Source organism: Martes martes (assembly GCF_963455335.1).
Source record: "Martes martes genome assembly, chromosome: 8".
Taxonomy (NCBI): domain Eukaryota; kingdom Metazoa; phylum Chordata; class Mammalia; order Carnivora; family Mustelidae; genus Martes; species Martes martes.
In genome coordinates this window covers 122,984,553-123,007,817 of record NC_137895.1, presented here as the reverse complement: position 1 = coordinate 123,007,817, position 23,265 = coordinate 122,984,553, and the positions used below count along the sequence as shown (strand labels likewise).

The window sequence follows — 23,265 nt, the reverse complement described above, 5'->3', positions numbered from 1 at the left end:
AGATCAGGACATATCACCTAAACGGGAGTTTAAAGCCTTGGTCCTGCCTATCTGTCTAAAACTCTCTGTCTAGAAATACCCGGATGCTTGGCTAACTTCTAATGTTCTCTTCCTCACTTGCTTTAGATGACGCCTTATCTCTTGGTTAATCCCGGCTCTCTACAGAATAAGGGTCTTCTTCTGGGTGCTAATTAACTTATGCAGTTAGTCTCCTCCTTTCCAATCACACACCTTCACAATGCTTGCTTTCTCATCTTCTGCGGAACCAAATCTGACACCCACATTTCATTTGGGAAATTTCAATTCACTAGTGAGTCAAGTAAGTGTGCTTCTCCAGGATTAACGTGAGGACTCCCTTCACACGGCTTTCTGATTCTGCAGCCACATACTGAAGCCTCTGCGAGTTTAAGATCTCCTAAAATGGAAATGCCTCATTTAAAAAAAAAAAAAATCTACACCAGCTTTCACATTCATAATAAATATAGTAGCAGAGTTATTCTGTAGCAGGTGATACTTTTCTTTCTTTTGGAAAATGTCACAAAGCTGCACAATCACATTCTTCTCAGATGTAAGTATTATCTTCTGTGACTTCACTGAGCAGAACGGTGGCCCAAGGAAAGAATAGGCATGGTAGTATTCTGCGAATTTTACTTACTCTATTTCTGTGAAATGGGGTGATCTTATTACTACCCCATATTTATATTCATTTTTATTATTGTCAGGTCTTTGAAAATTTTTTTTTTGTCTTTGAAATGAAGAGGGTGTTGCTTACATTTGAGACACAGAAGCGGTAAGATTTTCATTGATGAAAAATGTTCTGATGTATTCTCAATGTCGCAAACATACTGGGAAGATTCTGCCCTCATTCCGCATTACGGAATGTCTTTTTCTTTGTAATACAGTCATCAAAGCAATCATAATCTCTTTTAGATAAAGTATTTGCCAGTGACTTCTTTCCTTTCAAGTGGATTGCTTAATTACGGACTGCAATAAAATATTAGAGCATATATCATAACCTTGTGTGCAGCGATTAGTGACTGCTAACTTTTTAAAGAAATGTATTGTGAAATTTGTCAAAGGAAGATGCAGACACAATTGGAAATGTGCTATAGCAGAAGATCAAAAAGAGTTGTTACATATGCAAAAAGAAGAAAAACAGCTGGCCTCTGGATTTTAGCTACAGTCATCACACATACTTGTTGACCATTCTCAATTACACCTTCCACAGATAAGAGCTTTAATGTGAACATAGATGATACAATTGCTGTATATGGCTGCAATTTTTAATTTGGTACCAAGACGAGAAATCCACAGACAGGTTGTTGACAGGCAACTCAATTTAACCTAAGCTTTTTCAGGACACTTCTATCTTCAAAATCAATAGCAAAATCTGCTTTGTGGTCTAATTCTCTGCAACTCAAAGGGTGGCCTGTGGGCTGGCCACATGTGCAACCGCTGAGAGGCACCGGGCTCACTCAAAATTTCTGAGTCACTTTGGATCATGGAGTTACACTTACATGATCCATAAACCCTATTTATTTTGAAATATTCCCTTCTTCAAGCCATCCCAGTGCTTTTGAATCAAGGCCAAAAAAAAAAAAAATCACAGTTAACAATTCTTCCTAGAAATACTTTCATTGTCCTAAGATGGAGATGATGAAGCTCAAAATACTGTATGGAATAAGCAACAGAAACTCCAGGTTTGGTTCAGAGTGTGAGAAAGGAACTTGTGACAGATTTCTGTAAAGTGAAGAACTGTAAGTTACCAACACAGTGATGAGAATTGGCTGATGTAACTGACCTTCATGAGCATCAATAATTCTCACCAAACACTGCTCAGGCCCTCCCCATGCCAAAAGGTGCCACTGAGGCTGCAAGAGCTCTGTGTCAGCCAAGAGAGGAGCAACCATCAACACGGTGAAGACACACGGGCTGCTCGTCCACACTCGGGTGCCTGGGGCCATGGGATCCACGGAAGGCTGCTCTAATACAGTGATTCAGGCTTACCTGAAAGTCTTGGGAGCCCTTGTGTTCCCAAAGGAATGACAAAAAGCAGCACACCAGTGACCACTCTTAATCCCCACCAGTCAGAAGGCGGCACCATCATGTGTCCACATGGACAGAGAAAGTACAAGAAGAAAAGGCAGGCCTAGGTCAACATTCAGATCAGTAGAGGCATTTGCCAACTGTTGACTCTCTACTTATTCATCAGGAAATTCAAATGGTTTCAAAACATCTTTATATCTTCAGGGGAAGAATATTAAAAGGAAGGAAGGAGGGAAGGAAGGAAAGAGAGGGAGGGAGGAAGTTAAGAAAAAGGAAAAGAAAAGAAAAAAAAAGATAAAAAAGAAAGCAATGACAACAACAACAAGAAGAAGAAACTCTGACTGGAAGAATTTTCCAGTTTTCCAGTCCCTCTATTATCTGTTCTTGGGCAGAGCCAGAAAAAATACTGTCACCAAGTTAAGAGAATAACAGCCTTTGTTTATGTCTGAATGAATTCGTGCCAGAATAGTAAATATGCTATTGTCTTTTGTTTTTGTCTTTGGTGAAAGTGGGGTAGACAGTCTAGACAATGGCCCAAGCAGGGGAGCACATGCACAGGAATGCCATTCTGGGGGGTTGAAGTCTCACTGGGATACAAATTATCTTCACAGCCACTACTATAGTCAGGGCTCTTGGACAAAATAACTCCCATTCTTGACATCAACTCTGGAAGCAACTAAGGGAAAAAGCACACATTGTCTTTCATGCTCATTGCTTGTATTAAGCGATATAAATCAAAATGCTTATTCCCAAGAGATAAGAAAGACTTTGTCACAATGCCGGCACAGAGTAGCCACTCTATCACCATTTGGTTCCTTTCTTCCTTATTTCTGTTTAACTCCATCAGGCAAAATATTTTCCCTAAAAGAGACACAACAATGTTCAAAAATGCCATTTTAAGGGCCAGGATAAATAAACTTTGCAGAGAAGTTTCAGATGTAGGCTTTTGTTTCCAGAACTAGAGGTAGTGCCAAGGAGTGACTTATGGGACTTTAGTCCCCAATAATCTCCATCAATCCCCAGAACCCCATCAGGATAAATAAACTCCTCAAATAAAAACAGCCTTCTTGTTATGAAATCCAGCTTCAAGAAAAATCTCCTTCACCTCAGAATGAAACCCTGAAGTCACTCTCACATCGATATTGGGGTGCTGCCACTATCCAAAATCATTACCTAATCAACATACCATTTACTTTTTCCTTCTCTTAGAGGAAGCAAAGTCAAATAGAAAGAATAAATCTTGGGAGCTGGGCGGGCCTGGTTTTTGTTTGTTTGTTTTAAAGATTTTATTTTTATTTATTTGACAGATCACAAATAGGCAGAGAGGCAGGCAGAGAGAGAGGAGGAAGCAGGCTCCCCGCTGAGCGGAGAGCCCGATGCGGGGCTCGATCCCAGGACTCTGGGATCATGACCTGAGCTGAAGGCAGAGGCTTTAACCCACTGAGCCACCCAGGTGCCCCTGGGACTGGGTTTAAATACCAGTCCCTTTATTCATTAATGGAAGAGTTTAGGGAAAATACTAACCCTAAGTCTGAAATTGCCCTCATGTAAAAGTCACTGAGACTACCCAGGGAACCTGGAGATGCAAGTCTCAGTTGGCTGATACCAGGACCAGATAAGATAATCTCCATAAGGCCCCTGGCACATCTTAGCATCAGCAGTCACCCACACACAGCTCCCTGCACCAGCACCATCCTTCTTCCTTTGTTTTATGAACTCAAAATCCCTGACATTATGGGATCTCCTCTGTTTAAGGTAAGAAAAGAGAAAAACTGGCTGAATAACAACATCATAGCATAACAACAACTGGGATTGTGTTAGGAGGAGTGTTCATACATCCCCGAGCAAAGGGATTTTCTATTTCACAAACGATTCAGAAAATTCAGCATCCTGCATAGAGATCACACAGTTCGAGGAATGTGTGTTCTCCCCTTTCAATCTCAGTAAGCTACCAGTTCTGAGCAGAAGAGTAAACACCTCTGATTCTGTTCCGCTCTCCTTTCTTTATGTGGCACCCCAGCTAAAGAGTGCTCAGGGAAGAATTATGTTGCCCTCTCCGAGTTGCTATAACAACACTGCTGCCAAAATAGCAGGCACTCTGCAGGAGTCAGAATAGCCTCTTACAGATATTATATGACTTCTGCTCCTGGTACCTCCTCTGTGTCCTGTTAAGGGGCCTGGCTAGGGCAGCAAGGGAGCATGAGTCCCATATCAGCTAAGGGGAAGGAGAAGGGTTTTGAAAATTGCCAGGCCTCTTGCATACACAGAATCCCAATGACTTGTGCTTCACATCTTCTGAAGATTCCTCTCACTCTGCAGGAACAAAATGATGCCTTGATACTATTTGGAGAACAATGGTAGTGTCTGTTTCATGAAGTTGCGTTCTTTTCCTAAATAATGAGTATTTCACGGCAGTAAAAAGAATCTTGTCTGTTTCTGAAAACGTATAAACCTGCTACCTGGGAGAAAATATTCAGCTCAAGAGAGAATATTCAAAAGACAATATTCAAGAGACAATATTCAAATGGACAATGGCCAGACCACGGACAACCACAGAACTCCGACCTCCAACCTCTACAGCAACCAGTCCAGTAAGCCTGAATGCAAGCTTGGCAGCAATCAGCCCTGAATGGGCAGGGACTGATGAGCAACGGACAGCTTTCCTGTTTTTCTTCCCTAGGTCCAACTCAGTATATATGCTCCCCAAATCGATCACAAGAGATGCTCTGCTTCTAATTGGCCTATCTCCAGCTCCTCTATGCCAACAACTTCCAATGAGTGCATACCTGAAGACTTCTTTTTTAAAGACGTATTTATTGACAGAGAGTGAGAGAGAGAGAGAGCACATGCATGTGCTCATGCACAGAGTGGGGGGAGGGCAGAGGAATAGAATCTTCAAGCAGACTCCCCTCTGAGAGCAGAGCTGTAAACAGGGGCTTGATCTCAGGACCCTGAGATCATGACCTGAGCTGAAACCATGAGTTGGATGCTTAACTGAGCCATCCAGATGCCCCATCCTTCTCTTTTTTTAAGTAAGAAATTTTCCCACTCCCTTGCCTGCTTTTGAGTCTCTGCCCGAGGGACGTGATGGAAGCTGACTCTTGCTAGAGCAAACTGAATAAATAACCTCCATTCTCATTTGCATGTTTTTTTGCTTATTTCCATAAGATTGACCTGTTTGTTTTTGTTAGATCTAGTAGACTAACAGGATCATATTTTATGATTTGCTATGCTAAGGACTATGAGAATTTAAGCCATGTAATACCACCCTTGAGGCCTCTGGGCAACCTTGCAGTCTGCCCAGAATGTGTCCTCAGCGAACTTCCATCCTCATCAAACCCATCTCCAACTCTCTTCCTCACTTCGCAGCTCCAACCATAATAAAGAACTGCTTACAGTCACGGAGTGAATGACCATTCCCGTTTGCCCAGAACTGCCTTGTTTCTAGCACTGGAAGCACTCCACCCGAGGAAGCCACTGTTTCTAGACTGGAAGCACTCCACCCGAGGAAACCACTGTTTCTAGACTGGAAGCACTCCACCCGAGGAAACCACTGTTTCTAGACTGGAAGCACTCCACCCGAGGAAACCACTGTTTCTAGACTGGAAGCACTCCACCCGAGGAAACCACTGTTTCTAGACTGGAAGCACTCCACCCGAGGAAACCACTGTTTCTAGACTGGAAGCACTCCACCCCAGGAAACCACTGTTTCTAGACTGGAAGCACTCCACCCCAGGAAACCATTGTTTCTAGACTGGAAGCACTCCATCCGAGGAAACCATTGTTTCTAGACTGGAAGCACTCCACCCCAGGAAACCATTGTTTCTAGACTGGAAGCACTCCACCCGAGGAAACCATTCAGCCCCAGTTCAGCTGGGACCATTGGTCACCCTATGAGACTCTCCAGCGTGCTCCAGCATTCCAAGATTGCCATCGCAGATGCAATTCTCTCTGCCCGAAATCTTCTTTCTCATCCCTGATAGGAAACCAGCCTGGCAAACTCCCCTCAACCTGCCAAGCCCCTGCCTAAATGTCCGTTCCCAGGCTGAGCCTCTTTGAACGGCCCACCCTCAGTCCAGCAGGTGATCTCTCCTTCCCCCATGACGTGCTCTAGCTTGTATATATCCTTGTACATATCACATAGCACCGCGCTGATCTGGTACACAGCGATTGCTTTGCAGGCAGGTGCTGTATCGTGTTCCTCTTTTGTGTCTCCTCTTGGTCGTCCCCACAGCAAACCAATGTTTGTGTGTTTTGTGAGTAAATCTACTCATGGGTGATTCAACGGCTTAGCTATGATGTATTTACTTATTTCATATAGGTATAATTTTTGATTACTGAATTACTGAATATTGACTAATTATTTATTAATGAGTTAAATTAATCCTTACAAAAAAAATCCAAAAGCTCTCCATTGAACTGAAGGCGGAGCCTGTACACTGGTGAATCCATTTCAGTTACCCAGATGATTTCCCTACCTCAATCTGGGTGGTATTGTCCTGCCCATCATCCAGCAGCAGGTCCGTGAAGCCTCTGGGCTCTGGGGAGTCTTGGCCCATGCTTGCTCGGTTGGAGTCTACTGCCTTGAGAGCATCCAAGCTCCTTTTCCACCGATGGCTGAAGGCATGTGTGTCCACTTCCACTTCCTCTTCTGTTTGCGGGAAGACCTGAGCAACTTGATAGTGCCAGTCTGTTCAAACAAGAAATAAAATAACAAGTTACCACTTGTTATGAGTCATACACACGCTGGCTAATAGAGCAGAAAAATAATTTTGCCCGTCACGAAGACAGGAAACTAACTCCTAGCAGGGAAATCTGTTTAATTGTAATATTTTGAGTCAGGATGAACATCTCTGAGTAGAACGCAATTTTAAAACACGCCATAAGTCGTGACAATGGTTAATGGGCAGATCCAGCAGAGTCCCTAAAACAGATGTGCAGCCCTAAAGCAATGCATTTTTATTCTCTCCCCTCCCCGCCCTCCACACACACACTTCATAAACATTCTCTAGTTGTTCTGAGAAAATAAGCTACAGTCCCAACAAAAGAATGAAACCTAGTGACTGTTAGCACATTTGAAAAAAATAAAAGCCAGACATTATTAACTTGTGAGCTTACATTCCTTTCCCACAAATTCTCCTAGGTAGGAAAGAGGCAACCGTGTATTCGAATGGGTTAAATAATATATGGAACGATCTTTGTTTAAATGTGTTAACCTGCCTTGTAGCTCACCAGTCAGATTTGGTTCATTGCCTACCTCATTTAGTAAGTAACACCCTCAGGAGGCATCGCGAAGGCTCTTGTTCATTTGTGCCTTTCTCACCTTGGGCTCTTGTCAGGGTGGTAAAGGATGACAGTGACAGGCACTTAGAGAAATGGATGGGAAAGCAAAGAGACCAAATCACAAAGGTATTTTAAAGCCATCAGCAGGGACTGGCCTCACTGACCCAGCTCATCCTACTACTACAGGAGGGAAAATAAGATTTAATCATTACTCCTAGTCTTTCATTTCAGTAGGTCAGTAGGGGAAGGTGTATCACAAGTATGGGAAATTCAGTTTCTGACCAAGAGGAACAGCCTTCTTCTACGCAACTATTGCCCAAAGATACGAATTGACAGTCTTTATAACTGGCAGGATACAGGTTCAAAAAGGGCTACGAGAGCACTGATTTAATTATAGCTGTGACGTTGCCCTCAATAGGAGAACATTCCAAGAAATGAAGATGTATTTAATGTGACTTACAATACCATTGTATCAGCTACTTAGCACTCTAATAACTAAGTTAAAGCTACCACTATTAATCACTCGTAAGTGGTCTAAAATATTTCCCCTTCATCAGGAAGGTGACAATAATTCTTCCAGACAGAAAGGATATTCCTTGGTTTCACCATGAACTTATCTTCTTCATGCCTTGTCAGATACAGCCCAGAGAAAAATACCACCATAGTGTTGGTAATCTACACTTTTCTCCGGGCTCATAGAATATTAGAGCTTAAAAGAACCATGAAGACAGAAATAGCCAAGAGTTCCACAAAGAGGAAACCAAGAGCCAGAGAAATGTAGCACCATGCACAATTCCCAAAATTGTTGTAAGGCTGAAAAATCTCATGTACATAAAGGGTAGATCATGTTCCACCCTGACACACACAGTAAACATTCAATAATTATGTCTAATGAGTATTGTTACCAACACTAGAGAAAGTGTTTCTTTTTTAACACTGTTGTCCCACTGGCCATTGAATGGTGCTCAGTAAATGCCTGTTGAATGACTAATGGATAAATGAACTGTTGACAGTCTCTTTGGAGCAAGAATGATTGGACCAGCCAGAATTAAAGGAAGATATATTGTACAAAGATTCAAAAGAGCTGGGGTGCAATTTTTTTTTTTTTTTAGGTTTCCAGGATATGGGGCCCAGCATAATTTAAAAAACTCTGTGCTTTGGTTGCCCTATATTTTAAGTGGGAATGAAAATACCTTACCTACGAAAGCAGACAGCTTTTCCTGAGGATGTGTCAGGTTCTAAGACCTATGATTCTAGGCAATGCTACATAAAGCAATTTTATTTGCTTTATTTATATATCCTGCCTCATTACCAAAAAATATATGAGGCAGCTTACAACAAAAGCAAGCAATAAAGTTTTATAATAACAAGACCTGCTGCCCAACACTTAGGTTGAGTTTAGAGGTGTGCATTTGTCCTGCACTAAGGGGGGTGGCCCTCCGTATACAAATAATCATATCAGAACAACTGAAAATCTATACAGAATTCTTGTTAGAATGTCAATCTAGGCAGGAAATCTAGCCAGTGTAATGCAGTTAATAGATTAAATGTTCCTGGATTCAAAAATGGTTTTTAAAAAGAATCACACAAAGGGAACAGCTCCAAGCAGAGGTTTGTCATTCCTCTAAAATGTAAATCAGGAAGTCTACCTAAAACTTCCAAGAATTAATCTTTATTAAAATCTTCAAAATAGAATTTTCAAAATAACTCTTGGTTTCTTTGAAATGGGTGCTATTGTTGGATATTAACTGCCTGATCTTAATGTTATTATTATCTTCCCGGAGAATTGTAACAGAAGACAAAATATGGTATTTTCCATGATGCCTGTAGGGCCAGTAACGTTACAGTAGCCCTTGTAATTCCTCCAAGGGCAGGGAGAGATGGAGGAATAAGTAACATTGGAGGGGATGTCTGCACAGAAAGTCAACTTCTCAACTTCCTTGAGTCCCCTTTCTCATTTTCCCCCTACCCTAGAGAACACATGAAAAGGCGCTTCAAAACTCAGGGGTGATAAAGCCCACATTCTCCATTGTTAAATTAATTAAACAAAGAGACCATTAGATTGAGGTTGTTCTGATACCTGAGAAGCGTATGCAAGCAAAGCAAACCCTAGACCTATAAATGCCTCCAGGTTGAGAAATCAAGACCCAAGGATAACCAGTCTCACATAGCCAACTGTGCTTCTCTGAATCAGGTAACTGCTTAAGCCAAGCAAACAGTTTGCTTTCTTTAGCCTTTTCCCCATGCAAGTCTCTCCCCTAGCCCCTGCTGTTGGAGCCCTCCTGATCCTTTCTAGCTCAGTTCTGCTGAATGAAACTGATTTTTTTTACGTAAATTCTTGAATTTTTTTTAATATGCCTTAGTTTATCTTTGAACACTACTTAAGTTGAAATTTGGGATGTTTGATTAATGTGTCAAATTCTTGTTTTCGTCATGAATATTCAAACTAAGGCTTTAGCAGGATTACTGGGGAAGGTAAATTTCACAGACAGGGAGGCCTCCTATAGAAGACATGCATACATATTTACCCTTGTAATCCCTAGACAGCTATGGGATTTTGGTGGGAATTCCCATTCCCCCACCCCCTTAATTTTTATCAGTGTTTTATAATTTTTTTTTCTCTTTTGCTTCATGGTCACATTAGCAGCAATTACAGCTGTTGATTGGTTGGTTTCCATTATGGATACACTTGCTCCTCCTAGAATTTGCTACCTTCAACACTATAAACCTGTCTCTTGATTACTTGCTGGCTCTCATATTTATAAAGAGTAAACAGGATCTAAGGAAGGAACTGAGGGGTTTTTTAATAAGAAAATTTGTGAGCTTTAGGGCTTGGCTTCTGTGAATTTTCTTTTGGTTGCTATTTTAGATCTAATTATTTTTCTCTGGTTATGTTATGAATAACAAGAGGAAACATTCCTATATGCTCATAATTCAGTACTCTATGGTTCATCAAGACTGGAGTATGAAATTGGCTTAGATTTTGATCCCATTTCAGAATGATTTTTAGACAAGATAAAACAAGTCAAGAATGAATGTTTTATAGAAATAAAGACCGAGAAAAATTGGCAAAACCACAGCATGGTTATCTACATTGTAAATTATTCCTGTGCTCTTCATTTGCTTTCAAACTCATAAAAATATTTTAAATTATTCTTTAAATCACCACCAAAACGAATTACTCAGAAGCAAGCTACAGGGATATAAGTAATGTAATTTTTCCTTTCCCAGCTGTAGTGAAAACAAAAGCAACAGGAGGGATCTTTGAGTAGTCTGGCTGAACAGATTGTTTGCGTTCTGTCCACTGTATGTTAATTAAACCACTGATGGAAAACTTTCGAAGATAATTTTCTCCAACATATTTTGCTGTAGTTGTTAATCCCATAGCTCATGGAAATATTAAATATCTCTAAAGACTTCCGTTTGGATATAGTAGAAAGCTTAAAGACGTATTTCTTTATAGACACATTTCTTTAAAAATATATTTCCAAGAATAAATTATCCTTAACACATTCTTGAGATATTCTAGTCAATTAAAATAGCAGATAAACTATTACTGAGGAAGGTATTTCATTACATTCCAAATAGAACATTATTATGAAACCCAATAATGTCTAGTTAATCTGAGAGTAAAAACAAGAAACTCATCAGTATCCTCAAATCTTTCAAGTTTCTTTTGAACCGTCATATACTATAAAATAATTTAAAACAAAAAAAAAACCTGTACTGGGCTGGACAGTTTTATATTTGTGTCTTATTTGAATGATTTTATTAAAATAGCTTACATTTAATCAACAGTTACATGTTTAACCGTTGTTATATGTTGAAACCAACTTTAACAGTATTTCTTGTGTCTTATATACAAATCATACACACAACACATGCCAAACCACCAAGAAATCCACATAAATTGACATGCATCTTATGTAATTGGGATCTATCTGTATAGCTTTTGATAAGCATTTTAGTCTATACTTTACAAGTGAACCAAACCATCCCTGTGAATCCTCTGCAGAAACATTAGGAGTGTTCACTGCTAAGAGATTTTGCTGCCTAGATTCATCTGAAAATAGATGAGAATAGATGAAATTATCTGATTGAGGTAGATTCCTAAATATGGCTTTGCATCTAAATCTACTGTGGAAGTGAAGATGAAATTCTCTACAAATTGTTCTATCCTTGGTTATGTCCAATAATGAAAGGACTACAGGGTGGGTTTGGGGCTTTGACTGACAGCGTCACAGAGTGAGACAGCTACAGAGGGGAAAAAAAAAAAAAAAGCATATAGTGTTCTCTGTTGAGAGATAGCAAAGTATTTCAGTAGGCCCTAAACATCACAGCCTATTTAAACTTCTCACAGGATTATTTGAGCCCCAGTGGTTGAGAACCACAGCTCTGGACTCTAGTCCCAACACACATGCCTTAGAGCATGTCCTCATCATCTTTTTCCTCCTATCTGATCTTACTGTCTTCAAACTCTTCCTTCTCCAAACTGTTCTCCATCTGCTACTAGAGACACCGTTCAAAGGTATTTACTTCTCTCTTCTCATTAAAACCTCCAATGGCTCTTACCATCTACAAGCACTCCACGTTCTTGTTCCAACCACTCTCCCCACTCTTTGCACCCCTGCCCCCATCATGCCCTACGCTCCCATCATGTAGAATTTCTCAATGATCTCTTTACTTGCAATGGATATTGTCATGTTTGCATGGAGGAAAATTCTTTCACCCCTGTCTTTGGGAAATCTCACAATTCCTTAAGGATCCAGCTCAAATATTCTCCTGTTAAATGAAGTTTCCCTTACTCCCTTGGGAGAACTAGTTGAAGTTTTTAATTATAATCCAATACTTCTCTTTACCTGACTCTTTAACACTCTCTGCCTATCCCCACTTGAATGTATGATTTTGCAGAAAAGAGTTAACTCAGCAGACCTGAAACAGCTATCCTTCGAAAATGCTGTTTGTGACGTTGGCCCTTGGCTAAGCGTCTGGGAACTTAGATTTAGGGAGGGTTCCCGCTATTCTCTAATAGATAAGAGTAGCTCACTATGGCTAAACTGTTTGGACAAACAGTATGGTTTATGCTGAACACCTGCCTTCCTTCTGGGGGTCTGGACTCTGGTACATGGTAAGGCAGAAGGTGGTTACGTGAACAGCTCCCAGTAAAAACATCAGGACCTGAGTTTCTAATGAACTTCCCTGGGTGATAATATTTTACATCCATCATCAAAGGTTGTTGCTGGAGAAATTCAATGTGTCCTATGTGCTCCTGTTGGAGAGGACTCTTGGAAACTTGATCTTGTTTTCCCCAGACATTGCCCCAGGTGCCTTTTCCCTTTGCAAATTTTTGTTTGTATCTTTTTGCTGTAATAAATCATAGCCATGAGCACAACTATATGCTGAGTTATCTGAGTCCTCCTAGCATAACACCAAACTTGGGGCTGGCCTAGGAAGACTCCTGACACACAGATATTTCAGATCAGAGACTCTATCTTACATTTTTTATTCCATCATTATAAGCATAGGTATTGACATATAGTAGTATCTAAAACCTTCTGAAGAGCAAATGAATGAATAAGTGAATGAATGATTGACCAAGCTGCTGCTCATCTGAGACATAGTCTTAAAAGATTATGTGTCCAATTTCTTGTCTAACTTCTTAAGACTTTTAACCACTTTCCTGCGCAGCCGGATAAAAGGATGGAAGAAAGAAAAAACTATGGCAAAAAAAAAAAAAAATCTACAACAGCTTTTATTTATCTGACATGAGTTTGACTCAAAAATAGCTCTCTGGCCACTTGGGTGATGTTCAGCAACACTTATGGTTGCAATTTATCATCTTGGTTCTTTTTGGTTAATGAAGTCCATAAGAAATCCAATACATGTCTTTGAAGAATGCAGGCATGGCCCAGTGAGATTGAAAAGTTATGAAGTAGGGCGCCTTGGTGGCTCAGTTGGTTAAGCAACTGCCTTTGGCTCAGAGCCTGATCCCTGGGTCCTGGAATCCAGGCCCCCATTAGGCTTCTCCTGCTCTGGGGGAGACTGCTTCTCCCTCTCCCTCTGCTTGCTACTCCCCCTGCTTGTGCTCTCTCTCTGTCAAATAAATAAATAAAATCTTAAAAAAAAAGAAAAGTTATGAAGTAGATGAAACAAGGAAAATTTTAAGTTAAAATAGGTGGAAAATTACAAGTTTAAAGCATTAATAGTTTTATTTTATCCTTATTATTTATTATTTATTAAATAAAATTATCAAACTTTTTAATATTATAAAGAAAGACAGAATCCTATGGAAAACATTCATAGCTTTATGAACAATCATGAATGAGATTTAAGAAAAGTTTAAGGTACTGCTACATATTTACTAAAGTTATAAAAAATAAGTACAAAGAATAAAATTTTGTTAACAGGTGTTTATGCATGGCTTCTAAGTATGAATTCATAATAATCATAGTAATACTGATAAAACAATTAAACTTAATTTAGGATTAATTAAATATGATGCACTGTTCTAAATATCTGCATACATTAATGTATTTGGCATGTATTATTATTAACCTGCTTTACACAAGAGAAAATCAATGCATATGAGGTGGTAAGTAATAGATTAGAAAAGTAACCAGAGCTGGAGCCAGAGGCCTGGTCTTGATTATCTAATCTGCCTCTGATTAATCTTTTGGGTGTCAAGTTAGCAATCTGTCACAAACTCTGAAGACATGACACAAAGAAACAATTTAAAAGGGAAAAAATAAATTAGACAAAACGTGCTATTGAAAATGGCAAAAATCTGGAAAAAATCTGGCATGTGAAAGCAAAAAAGGAATAAAATATCCCATCAAGTTGACAGCCAATGGGAGGAAATGAAACTCTGCTAATGTAAAAACAGAGCAGAAAGTAACAGCACATTAATACTGATTATGTTTTTTATTATATCTTGAAAAAATGGGAAGGACTTAAAAAAAATAATTGATATTTCTTGTTGTTGAGGATTTTCTATTAACTGCTTACTAGAAATTTAAAAGAAGAACTGAATTCCTTCAAGTAGACTGCATATGTGTTTTATGGGAATGATAACCTCCTGCTTTATAATAAAAAAGATGATTATCAAAGAACTCAGGCCATCTGCTGATTTTTCAGATAAACCTGTCAGAGTTGGAGAATAAACTCATTTCCATAATCTACAAATAATCTATAAAGAGAGGAAATAGCACTTAATTAAATCTGAGAATCTATCGTTTAATAAGGTGTTTGAGATCTTCTGAAGAAAACATTGCATGAACCCAGAATCTGCATGGAAAATTTAGGTATGTGACCTCTTGCTATGTGTAAAATGAAAGGGGGATGTTTTATAGCTTATGGTCCCTCCCAGCTATAAAAGTCTATCATCTACATATTTTAGGCTATTTGGGATCCTATTAAATATTCAACATTTATTTTCAGGTTTACTATTTAATTTGTGAAAATTCATATATTATGAGACTTTAGAGTCTCCATTGCACAGCCAAAAAGTAAAACTATTTGGTAAAAATAACTTCACACTTCTTGGTTGCCTGTATTCAGAATGCCTGTGTGTGGGTTGTTTTTTTTTTTTTTATTTTTTAAGTTTTTGTTTAAATTCTAGTTAGTTAACATATAGTGTAATATTGGTTTCAGAAGTAGAATTTGTTGCTAAATCACTTACATATAACTCCCAGTGCTCCAGAACGGCTGATTTTAAAATAAGGGCTCTGAGGGCGCCTGGGTGGCTCAATGGGTTAAGCCTCTGCCTTCGGCTCAGGTCATGATCCCAGAGTTCTGGGATCAAGCCCCGCATGGGGCTCTCTGCTCAGCGGGGAGCCTGCTTCCTCCTCTCTGCCTGCTTCTCTGCCTACTTGTGATCTCCGTCTGTCAAATAAATAAATAAAATCTTTAAAAAATAAAATAAAATAAAATAAGGGCTCTGCACTAAAAGCTAAGCCCCAATGCATGAAAAGTATAACTCTGCCTGTCAAGGGAGATGGAAAATTCTGTAAACAAGGACTAGTCATGGCCAATAGCTTCTCTGGGAAAAAAAAACAGAACAAAAAAAAGGTTGAGTCTTTTGAGCCAGACCAGGCCAGATGGAATCAATTGGTATAATGGTGCCCAGTGTCAAACATTATGTCCAAATGCCTAGGGCCCAAATCACTGAGGGTCTTCTATTAAATTATAGCTGCCAGATGTCTGATCTACTCAGTCCTGCTGCATATTGTCATCAGACCATATTCAGTTTGTGGGGTCAGAATCCATAATGGCCCAATGTTGAGCCCAGGCTGACTTAGCCAATGACCACAGATGACAGCCAATGTATGCATTTCAATCAGATTGTTTTAAAAATGTTATCTGACTTAAATCAAACCATACCATTATGAGAATGGCCCCAGATTTCTATAGGTTAAATGCCCTCTAGAGATTTGTGTGGACTTGGATAAGGGGTCAATAATGCCTACAATTTCCTTAGCACAAAATTATCCTCATTGTTTATGTTTTTTTTTAAAGTTATAGTTCTAAGTTTATAAATATAAGGTTAATATGGACCTGCATTTTCATTAAAAGATGACTATAGTTCGTGTAAGGCATTTCATATTCTTAGACTCAAACCCAGCAGTATTCTTCTGAAATCTGACTGATTATAAAGTTCAAGCTGAACAAATCAACAGGTTAACTGCACCTCCATTCCCTTCTTGCCCCCAAATAATGAGCAATGCTTTCCATACACGCCAACAACGAAGGAATAAACACCTAGATCTGGGCTCTGCCCTGTGTGGTCTGTCCCCATTAGCTAGCCAGATATTAGTTGTTAAATGCTGAATACCATTCCTAGATAAAAGTGAAAAATACAGCCACAGAATCTCTACTTTTGAGTTCCCTGCTTTGTGCTAGGGTTGAAAATACAGAGTAAACAAAATACAGTCTGAGGATATTCAACTTTGAGCCTCAGTCATTACACAAAACACACAAACACAACAGAAAACCATTTAAAAATGTCAGGCAGAAAAACAAAAAGTCCTATTTCAGTTTTATGTAAATTTAAAAGACCAGCAGAAAAAACATCGATAGCACATATCAAGATTAATGCTATGCGCACTTCTATTCAATTTTTCGATCTACAAAATGACACTCATGTATGGTTTATTTGACTATATACAAATACAACCAACCTAATACATTTTTTTTTTTTTAGTATATGTGCTGCCGAAGCGAGCACAACCTAATACATTTTTTTAAGGATCAGCCCTCAATTTAAAAAAAAGGACAAATGTCATAAATAGATAACTCACAGCAAAGAAAATATAAATAGTAATAAGTATGTTAATTTCACATTATAAAAAGTCAGAGAAATTCAACATAATTGTTTCATATATTAAGTTCACAAAGATTTATTGTAAAACTTTATTTGTCAGTATTTGAGAATTTTTTTGAGGCAAGTATTATTCTCTCTAATATTGGTAGGTAGATTCAAATTTTAATAAAAATTTCATATTGGCAAATTTATAATCTGTAGCACAAGTCTTCTAGGTTTTGGTACTGTGAAAATATTCTGACATGCACAAAAAGATTTATGAATTAGTATAAAATCTATATATAATATGATTTGAACTAGGTAGAAGAAAAAAATATATACATTACACAATATATAATTATGTATATATTATATACATATATATACGCACATATAAAATGTATATAGTATATACATTATACAATATTTAAACAGACAAAAGCAGGGGTGCCTGGTGGCTCATTCAATTGTCTGCCTTTGGCTGGGGTCATGATCCCAGGGTTCTGGGATAGAGCCCCACATCGGTCTCCCTGCTCAGTGGGGATGCTGCTTCTCCCTCTCCTGATCCCCCTGTTTGTGCTCTGTCTCAATCAAGTAAATAAATAAGTCTTTAAAAAAATACACAAAAGAAAAAAGGAGAGAGGAATACATTACAGTATTATCAGTGCCTTTTTTCTGTGTTATACAGGATGGAAGTAGCTGGGGTTTTTTTCTTTTTTTTCATTTGTTCTCATGGCATATATTTATTTTACACATCTTCTACACTGTTGTACTTCTTTTTTTAAGATTCGTTTATTTATTTTTAAAGAGAGAGAGAGAATTCGTGTGCACTTGAGTTGGGGGAGGGGTGAGGGAGAGGGAAAGAATCTCAAGCAGATTCCCTACTGAGCACAGGGCCCAGCACAGGGCTCAATCTCACAATCCTGAGCTCATGATCTGAGCTGAAATTAAGATTCGTATACTTAACTGACTGAGCCACTCAGATGACCCAAACAAAGCTGTTTTAATTAATTAATTAGTTAGTTAATCAGTTAATTTTTAAGTAGGCTGGTGTGGAGCCCAACATGGGGCCTGAACTCATGACCCTGAGATTGATATTTGAGCTGATATCAAAAGTCAGATGCTTAACTGACTGAGACATCCAGGGACCCCTACAATGTTTCATTTCTATAATGAGGGGGGAAAAACAAAAAACAAAAAATGAAACACCTAAGTCTCTACTTTCTGATGTTTAAATCAAATCTCTACTTTCTGATGTTCAAATCCAAATTCTGATGGTAAAATCTTTCCTCACCACCAACATGGAATTTTCCAAGTGAGAGTTATTATAAAGTGATCTCATAGAACTTTATTCAAATCTATTGCAGTTGTTTTTCTCGTAATTATTGATTTAATGCCATTTCTATATAAATGACCATGAGCTTGTCCAGGAGAGTTTGTGCGCCTTCCTGTTACTGTAATAAATGTTCACTAAAACTGCTCAAGGTGTCCAGTCTGTTTGTTCCCCTTGGGATATGTCATGACATGGTTGGGGTTATGACCTGTTTTCCATCATGACAGCTCTTAAAATAATCTCACTTCTCTGCTTAAATTCTTAGCCTTGAATACTTGGGTATGTCGGGTCATTTCTTGAGAAAACTAGAAGCATCCATGCCAATTTTTCTGCAGTTTCCTATACTTTTCTAACCTTGTTTTCTATATTTGAACTTGAAGAGGGTTACAACACTATAACTCCACAAAGTCTTTTAAAATGTTCAGATAGAGTAAAAGAAAAGAATTTTCCTGTTATTCTGTTTCTCACATTTGATTCATATATTTAATGAAATATACCTTCATACTACCTTAGAACCACAAAGCAATGGGCAGAACTACTTAGCTTTGATATCTCCAAATAACTTTACAGAAAAGTTCTTTCCAAAAAAGTCACAGGAAAAAGACTTAGCTTCTGAATACCCAAAGCACTGTGAAGCAAAGATTCATAAATATTAGTTGCAGCAGAAACCATATATTTAAACAAAACTGACACTTTGTTATTTATGTTTAAATTCAGAGTACTTTATGTACAAAGACGTTATTTCCTCCATTAAGTAGTTTTTGAGTATTTACTAGCTGATGACTTGCATAATTCATCCACTCAACCATGTCCCCTTATGATTAACTCAAACTAGTATTAGGGGTGAAGTATCCTGAGATAGAAAAAATATATTCCAAACAGCCTCTATCACAAAAATGGGAAACTTTAAGCCAAAAATTGAGAAAGTGGTAAGAAATAGAAAGTTTGAACATTAGTACAAATTTAGTTAAGAAGTTTGGGTCTTTCACAAACTGTTTCATACTTTCTACTCCACTGAACTTGACAAGATTTTTTCACTTTTGTTTGAAAAAGAGACATACTTAAATTTGAATTTCAACTGTCATTCATTCAGATGGCAGTTTTAAAATAAAGTTCTCAAGAATTTCTAAAATGTTATGAATGTCTGGATTTAATCATTACTTTCCTAAATAACAGTCCCTAATTAAATTGTGTGATTGCATATATTTATGCTGATTACACAATTTAACTAACATTGTAAATAAACCACAATCAACAAAATTACATTAAAAAGGAAAGTAAGACAGTGAAAACTCTACTAAAATTAGACTCAAATTTCTGTGCTATATTCCTAAAATATACAAACCACAGTTGAGGATTAAGCTATCAAAGTGAGACAGAATCCACAGTAACCTTTCAATCCCTTAGAGATTAGCAGCACTCTAAGACTTCTGGAATCCAATTGTTTCATTCCCCTTCTCTCCTTGAATTTACCTTTTAGTAAATGCTTTTTTTTAACCCATATAAACAAATTGCAGATAAACTGCAAAGGTCCCTGCTTTAAGTACTTGCTACAATATACATTTACATAAAACCTCCCTTCTACCAGTGTGTCTTTAGTATACAACCAAGAAAAAAAATCTGAATTTCATAAAATAATTAAAAGCCTTAAACTTCCAGGGCAACTGGGTGACTCAGTTGGCTAAGGATCTGCCTTTCTGCTCAGGTCATGATCCCAGGATCCTGGGGATCAAGTCCAACATCAGGCTTCCTGCCTCTCTCTGCCCCTCACTGCTGCTTGTGCAATCTCTCTCTCTCTCTCTCTCTCTCTCTCTCTCAAATAAATAAATAAATAAATAAAACCTTAAAAAAATACACTAAAATTTTCATTATTGGGCAACTACTGCTTGCCAGAGTACCTCATAAATTATACTGTAAATCTTCACTAGTGTTCAGAACAATACTAAGAATTCTTTCCTTTGTTTCCAAGTAAGCATTATCTGAAAACATGGATTTTAACAAGAAAGCTTGTTGCTGTTAAAAAAAATCCACAAATTGGTGTGCCTGGGTGGCTCAGTGGGTTAAGCCTCTGCCTTCGGCTTAGGTCATGATCCCAGGGTCCTGGGATTGAGCCCCACGTTGGGCTCTCTGCTCAGCAGGAGCCTGCTTCCCCCTCTCTCTTTCTGCCTGCCTACCTTTCTGTCTACTTGTGATCTCTGTCAAATAAATAAATAAAATCTTTTTTAAAAAATCCATAAATGATAGACTTTATACAATTTCCTTATAGTGAGTATCTCCCCACTTTATAAAAAAAATTTCATATAAAAGGGTGAATAACCTGAAGGGTTTTAAAATATTATTAAATTAGAAGACCACCACTTTCATCTAATATGAAAAATTAAATCATTAAAGAGAAAATAGGAGAAAATTTTAAATACCCATTATTCTGTTCTAGGTGTAGGAGGCTGAGTTATCACCTTAGTGAATACCCCTCCTTGATATTTCTCTGCATGTTCCTCCTGCCTTTGTACCAAAAAGTGTGGTGTGCAAGCCCACGTGCATGTGTCTAAATGCGTATAGCTTATTTATTTCAGCACTAAAAACAAATATTTTTCCGTGTTACTGACTATATTCTGTATTTCATTGACAATGCCTACCATAGACTAATCCTCAATTGTTGAACTTTCAAGTTGATCCTGAAACCTACATTTCTGTGAGCAGCCTCACCTCTTTTTCAGGAACAATTTCTACAAAGGGGGTTTGTACTCTTTCGCACTCAGACTATTCCAGTTTGCCAGTTTCCATGCTCATCAATATGACAGGAAGATGGGTAGCCCCTTTTTTTTTTTTTTTTTTTTTTGAGAGAGAGAGAGAAAGTGAGAGAGAGTGCACCCATGCATGCATGAGGTGGGGAGGGGGAGAGGGAGAGAATCTTAAGCTGGTTTCATGCTCAGTGGGGAGCTCAAAGGGGGGTTGTGCTGGACCCAAAACCCTGAGATCATGACCTGAGCCTAAATCAAGAGTTGGATGCTTAGCCAGTGGAAAAACCCAGGCGCCCCATGGTTTCCTATACCTTTATTTTTGGCCTATTCCATTGGGCAACATACTCTCCATAAGTGGGGGAAAAGCTTCTTTCCTTGAGAAGCTCTCTGTTAAGACATTATTGTGTTGTTCCCTCCTACTGCTGTGAAAAAACATCCACCCCTGTCAGACTGTGCCAGTTAGATCCTAATAGCCTAGTGAATCTTCTGGAGAAACTGTCTTACCTACAGAAAGATGTGTACCATTCATTTATCCCTAACTGGGAGATTTTTGTTTAATAGACAAAATTCTTATTGAAGTACACATCAAATATTTTCTTTGACCCATATCATCATCTGTATTGGGCTGTAGGATAAAATAATAGCACATTACGTTTTGTACAGTAAGTTTTGAAACTCCATTAACATTTTTATAAATTCTACATTTTGTTAAGCATATCCAAGACATTTTTTTGTTTAATCATTTGTACTCAGAGTAAGCCATAGTAAACTGGTTTTATATTCATAGACCTCTAAATATGGCACTAATAAGCCAAAACTAATTTGAAAATTTGTTGATATAAATATCTTATACCTTATCAAAAGGGCTAAAAACACTGGCTCAGAAAATAACAATACTAAAAGCAATACAATACTTGACTTTAGCACTCAATAGGGAGAATATTAACATATTTTATCCTTTCCAAATTATATAATTTAGACCTACTGTCACATACTAAATATTTCCTTTTTAGTATCTCTGTAGTATGGGTTAAAGTATGCTAGTCCTAAAATCCACTCTAAGGTAAACATTCATTTTTGACATTCATATACAACATTACACATTATTTCAGTCAATACTCATGTATTACAGGTAACAGTAGTAGGAGAATTATTTGACTTTGAGGGGAAAGTTTACCTATGTTCATAGACAGAAGTCATGATTTGACTTGAACTGTAGTCCCACTCAAACATAACACTCCTGCCTATTTACTAGAATAAATTAATGCACACTAACATATTTTTATTCTACACAGATACTTCTCTTCCACATTTCCCAGAGGAAAAGCAAAATGCTCTGAGGCGAACTTTTGAGTATATTACTTATAAAGAATGACATGTGAATAAAGAGAAGAAAACAGATCAGCTTGTTCTCGTTTTAACTTTACATAATGTCTCCCATCTCACAACAAACTGCTCTAGAGTGAAGTGTTTTAACCTGCCTTTTGTTATGAATTACTTGGCTGGGTAACAGACAAGCAATCTGGGATTATTTTTTTAAAGCCATCAATATCCTTCAATGCTATTTAGAATACCAAGAGAAGGCTTTCTTCCTTTTTCACGTATCAATCAAACACTTCATGAAGTTTAATTAAAATTAAGTCAAAAATATTCTGTGTTTGTATAAACCTTAAATTTGTTAACCTGTTATTGGATTTTCAAAAATACCTGTTTAGAAAACTGATTTAATTTCTATTTATATGTAAATTTCTATTTCTAAGCTTAAATTCAGGTCTGTACTAAGAATGCTAATCCCACTTCTACCATATTTTGGGTACAATCAGAAAGATTTTACACTCGTCTGTAATACTTTTATCAATATCAGACATTTAAAACATTTCAAAGCACTCTGCAAAATGCCTATTGATGTTCTTTTTTTTTTTAAGATTTTATTTATTTATTTGACAGACAGAGATCACAAGTAGGCAGAGAGGCAGGCAGAGAAAGAGGAGGAAGCAGGCTCCCTGCTAAACAGAGAGCCTGATGCGGGATTCGATCCCAGGACCCTGAGATCATGACCTGAGCCAAAGGCAGAGGCTTTAACCCACTGAGCCACCCAGGCACCCCGATGTTCTTGTTTAACAGAAAAAAAAAAAGTGCTTTCTCCTCAATTCATTGTAAATGCTTTCATTTCATTCATTCTTTTATTCAACATCAGATCATGTAACCTTCCAGCTTCAGACTATCCCAACGCTTTCAGGTGGTATGTGGAAGCATCAGCCAAAGCAAAGGCCCAGGCACAAATGAACGTCCTACTGGAGAACTGGAAAGGAGACCTGTGTGTCTGGAGTGGAGGGAGTCTAGGCAGAGTGGAGGGAGAAGAGGCTGAGAAGTAAGCCTCACAGAGCTTTAGGAAGCTGGATTTTACTCAGAGAGTTAGAAAGCCACTGGAAAGCTTTAACCAGGAAAGAGCATGATCGGACATGTTTTTAAAATACCACGTCCACTATTCTCTTCAGAATGGTTTGTGGAGGCCTACGATATATGTTTCATCCCCTTTGGCTAAACTGATAACAGTAAAAAAC

At 38.1% G+C, this 23,265-nt stretch overlaps 1 protein-coding gene across 1 annotated transcript in view; it reads right to left on the bottom strand.

Annotated features, from left to right (window-relative positions):
* Positions 1–23,265, bottom strand: part of PLXDC2 (plexin domain containing 2) — a 446,156-nt gene that overhangs the window by 273,040 nt on the left and 149,851 nt on the right. Inside the window, exon 2 of the mRNA XM_080812133.1 lies at positions 6,525–6,736. Within this exon, the coding sequence (XP_080668259.1) occupies positions 6,525–6,736 (212 nt within the window). The remainder of the gene's footprint in view (positions 1–6,524; positions 6,737–23,265) is intronic.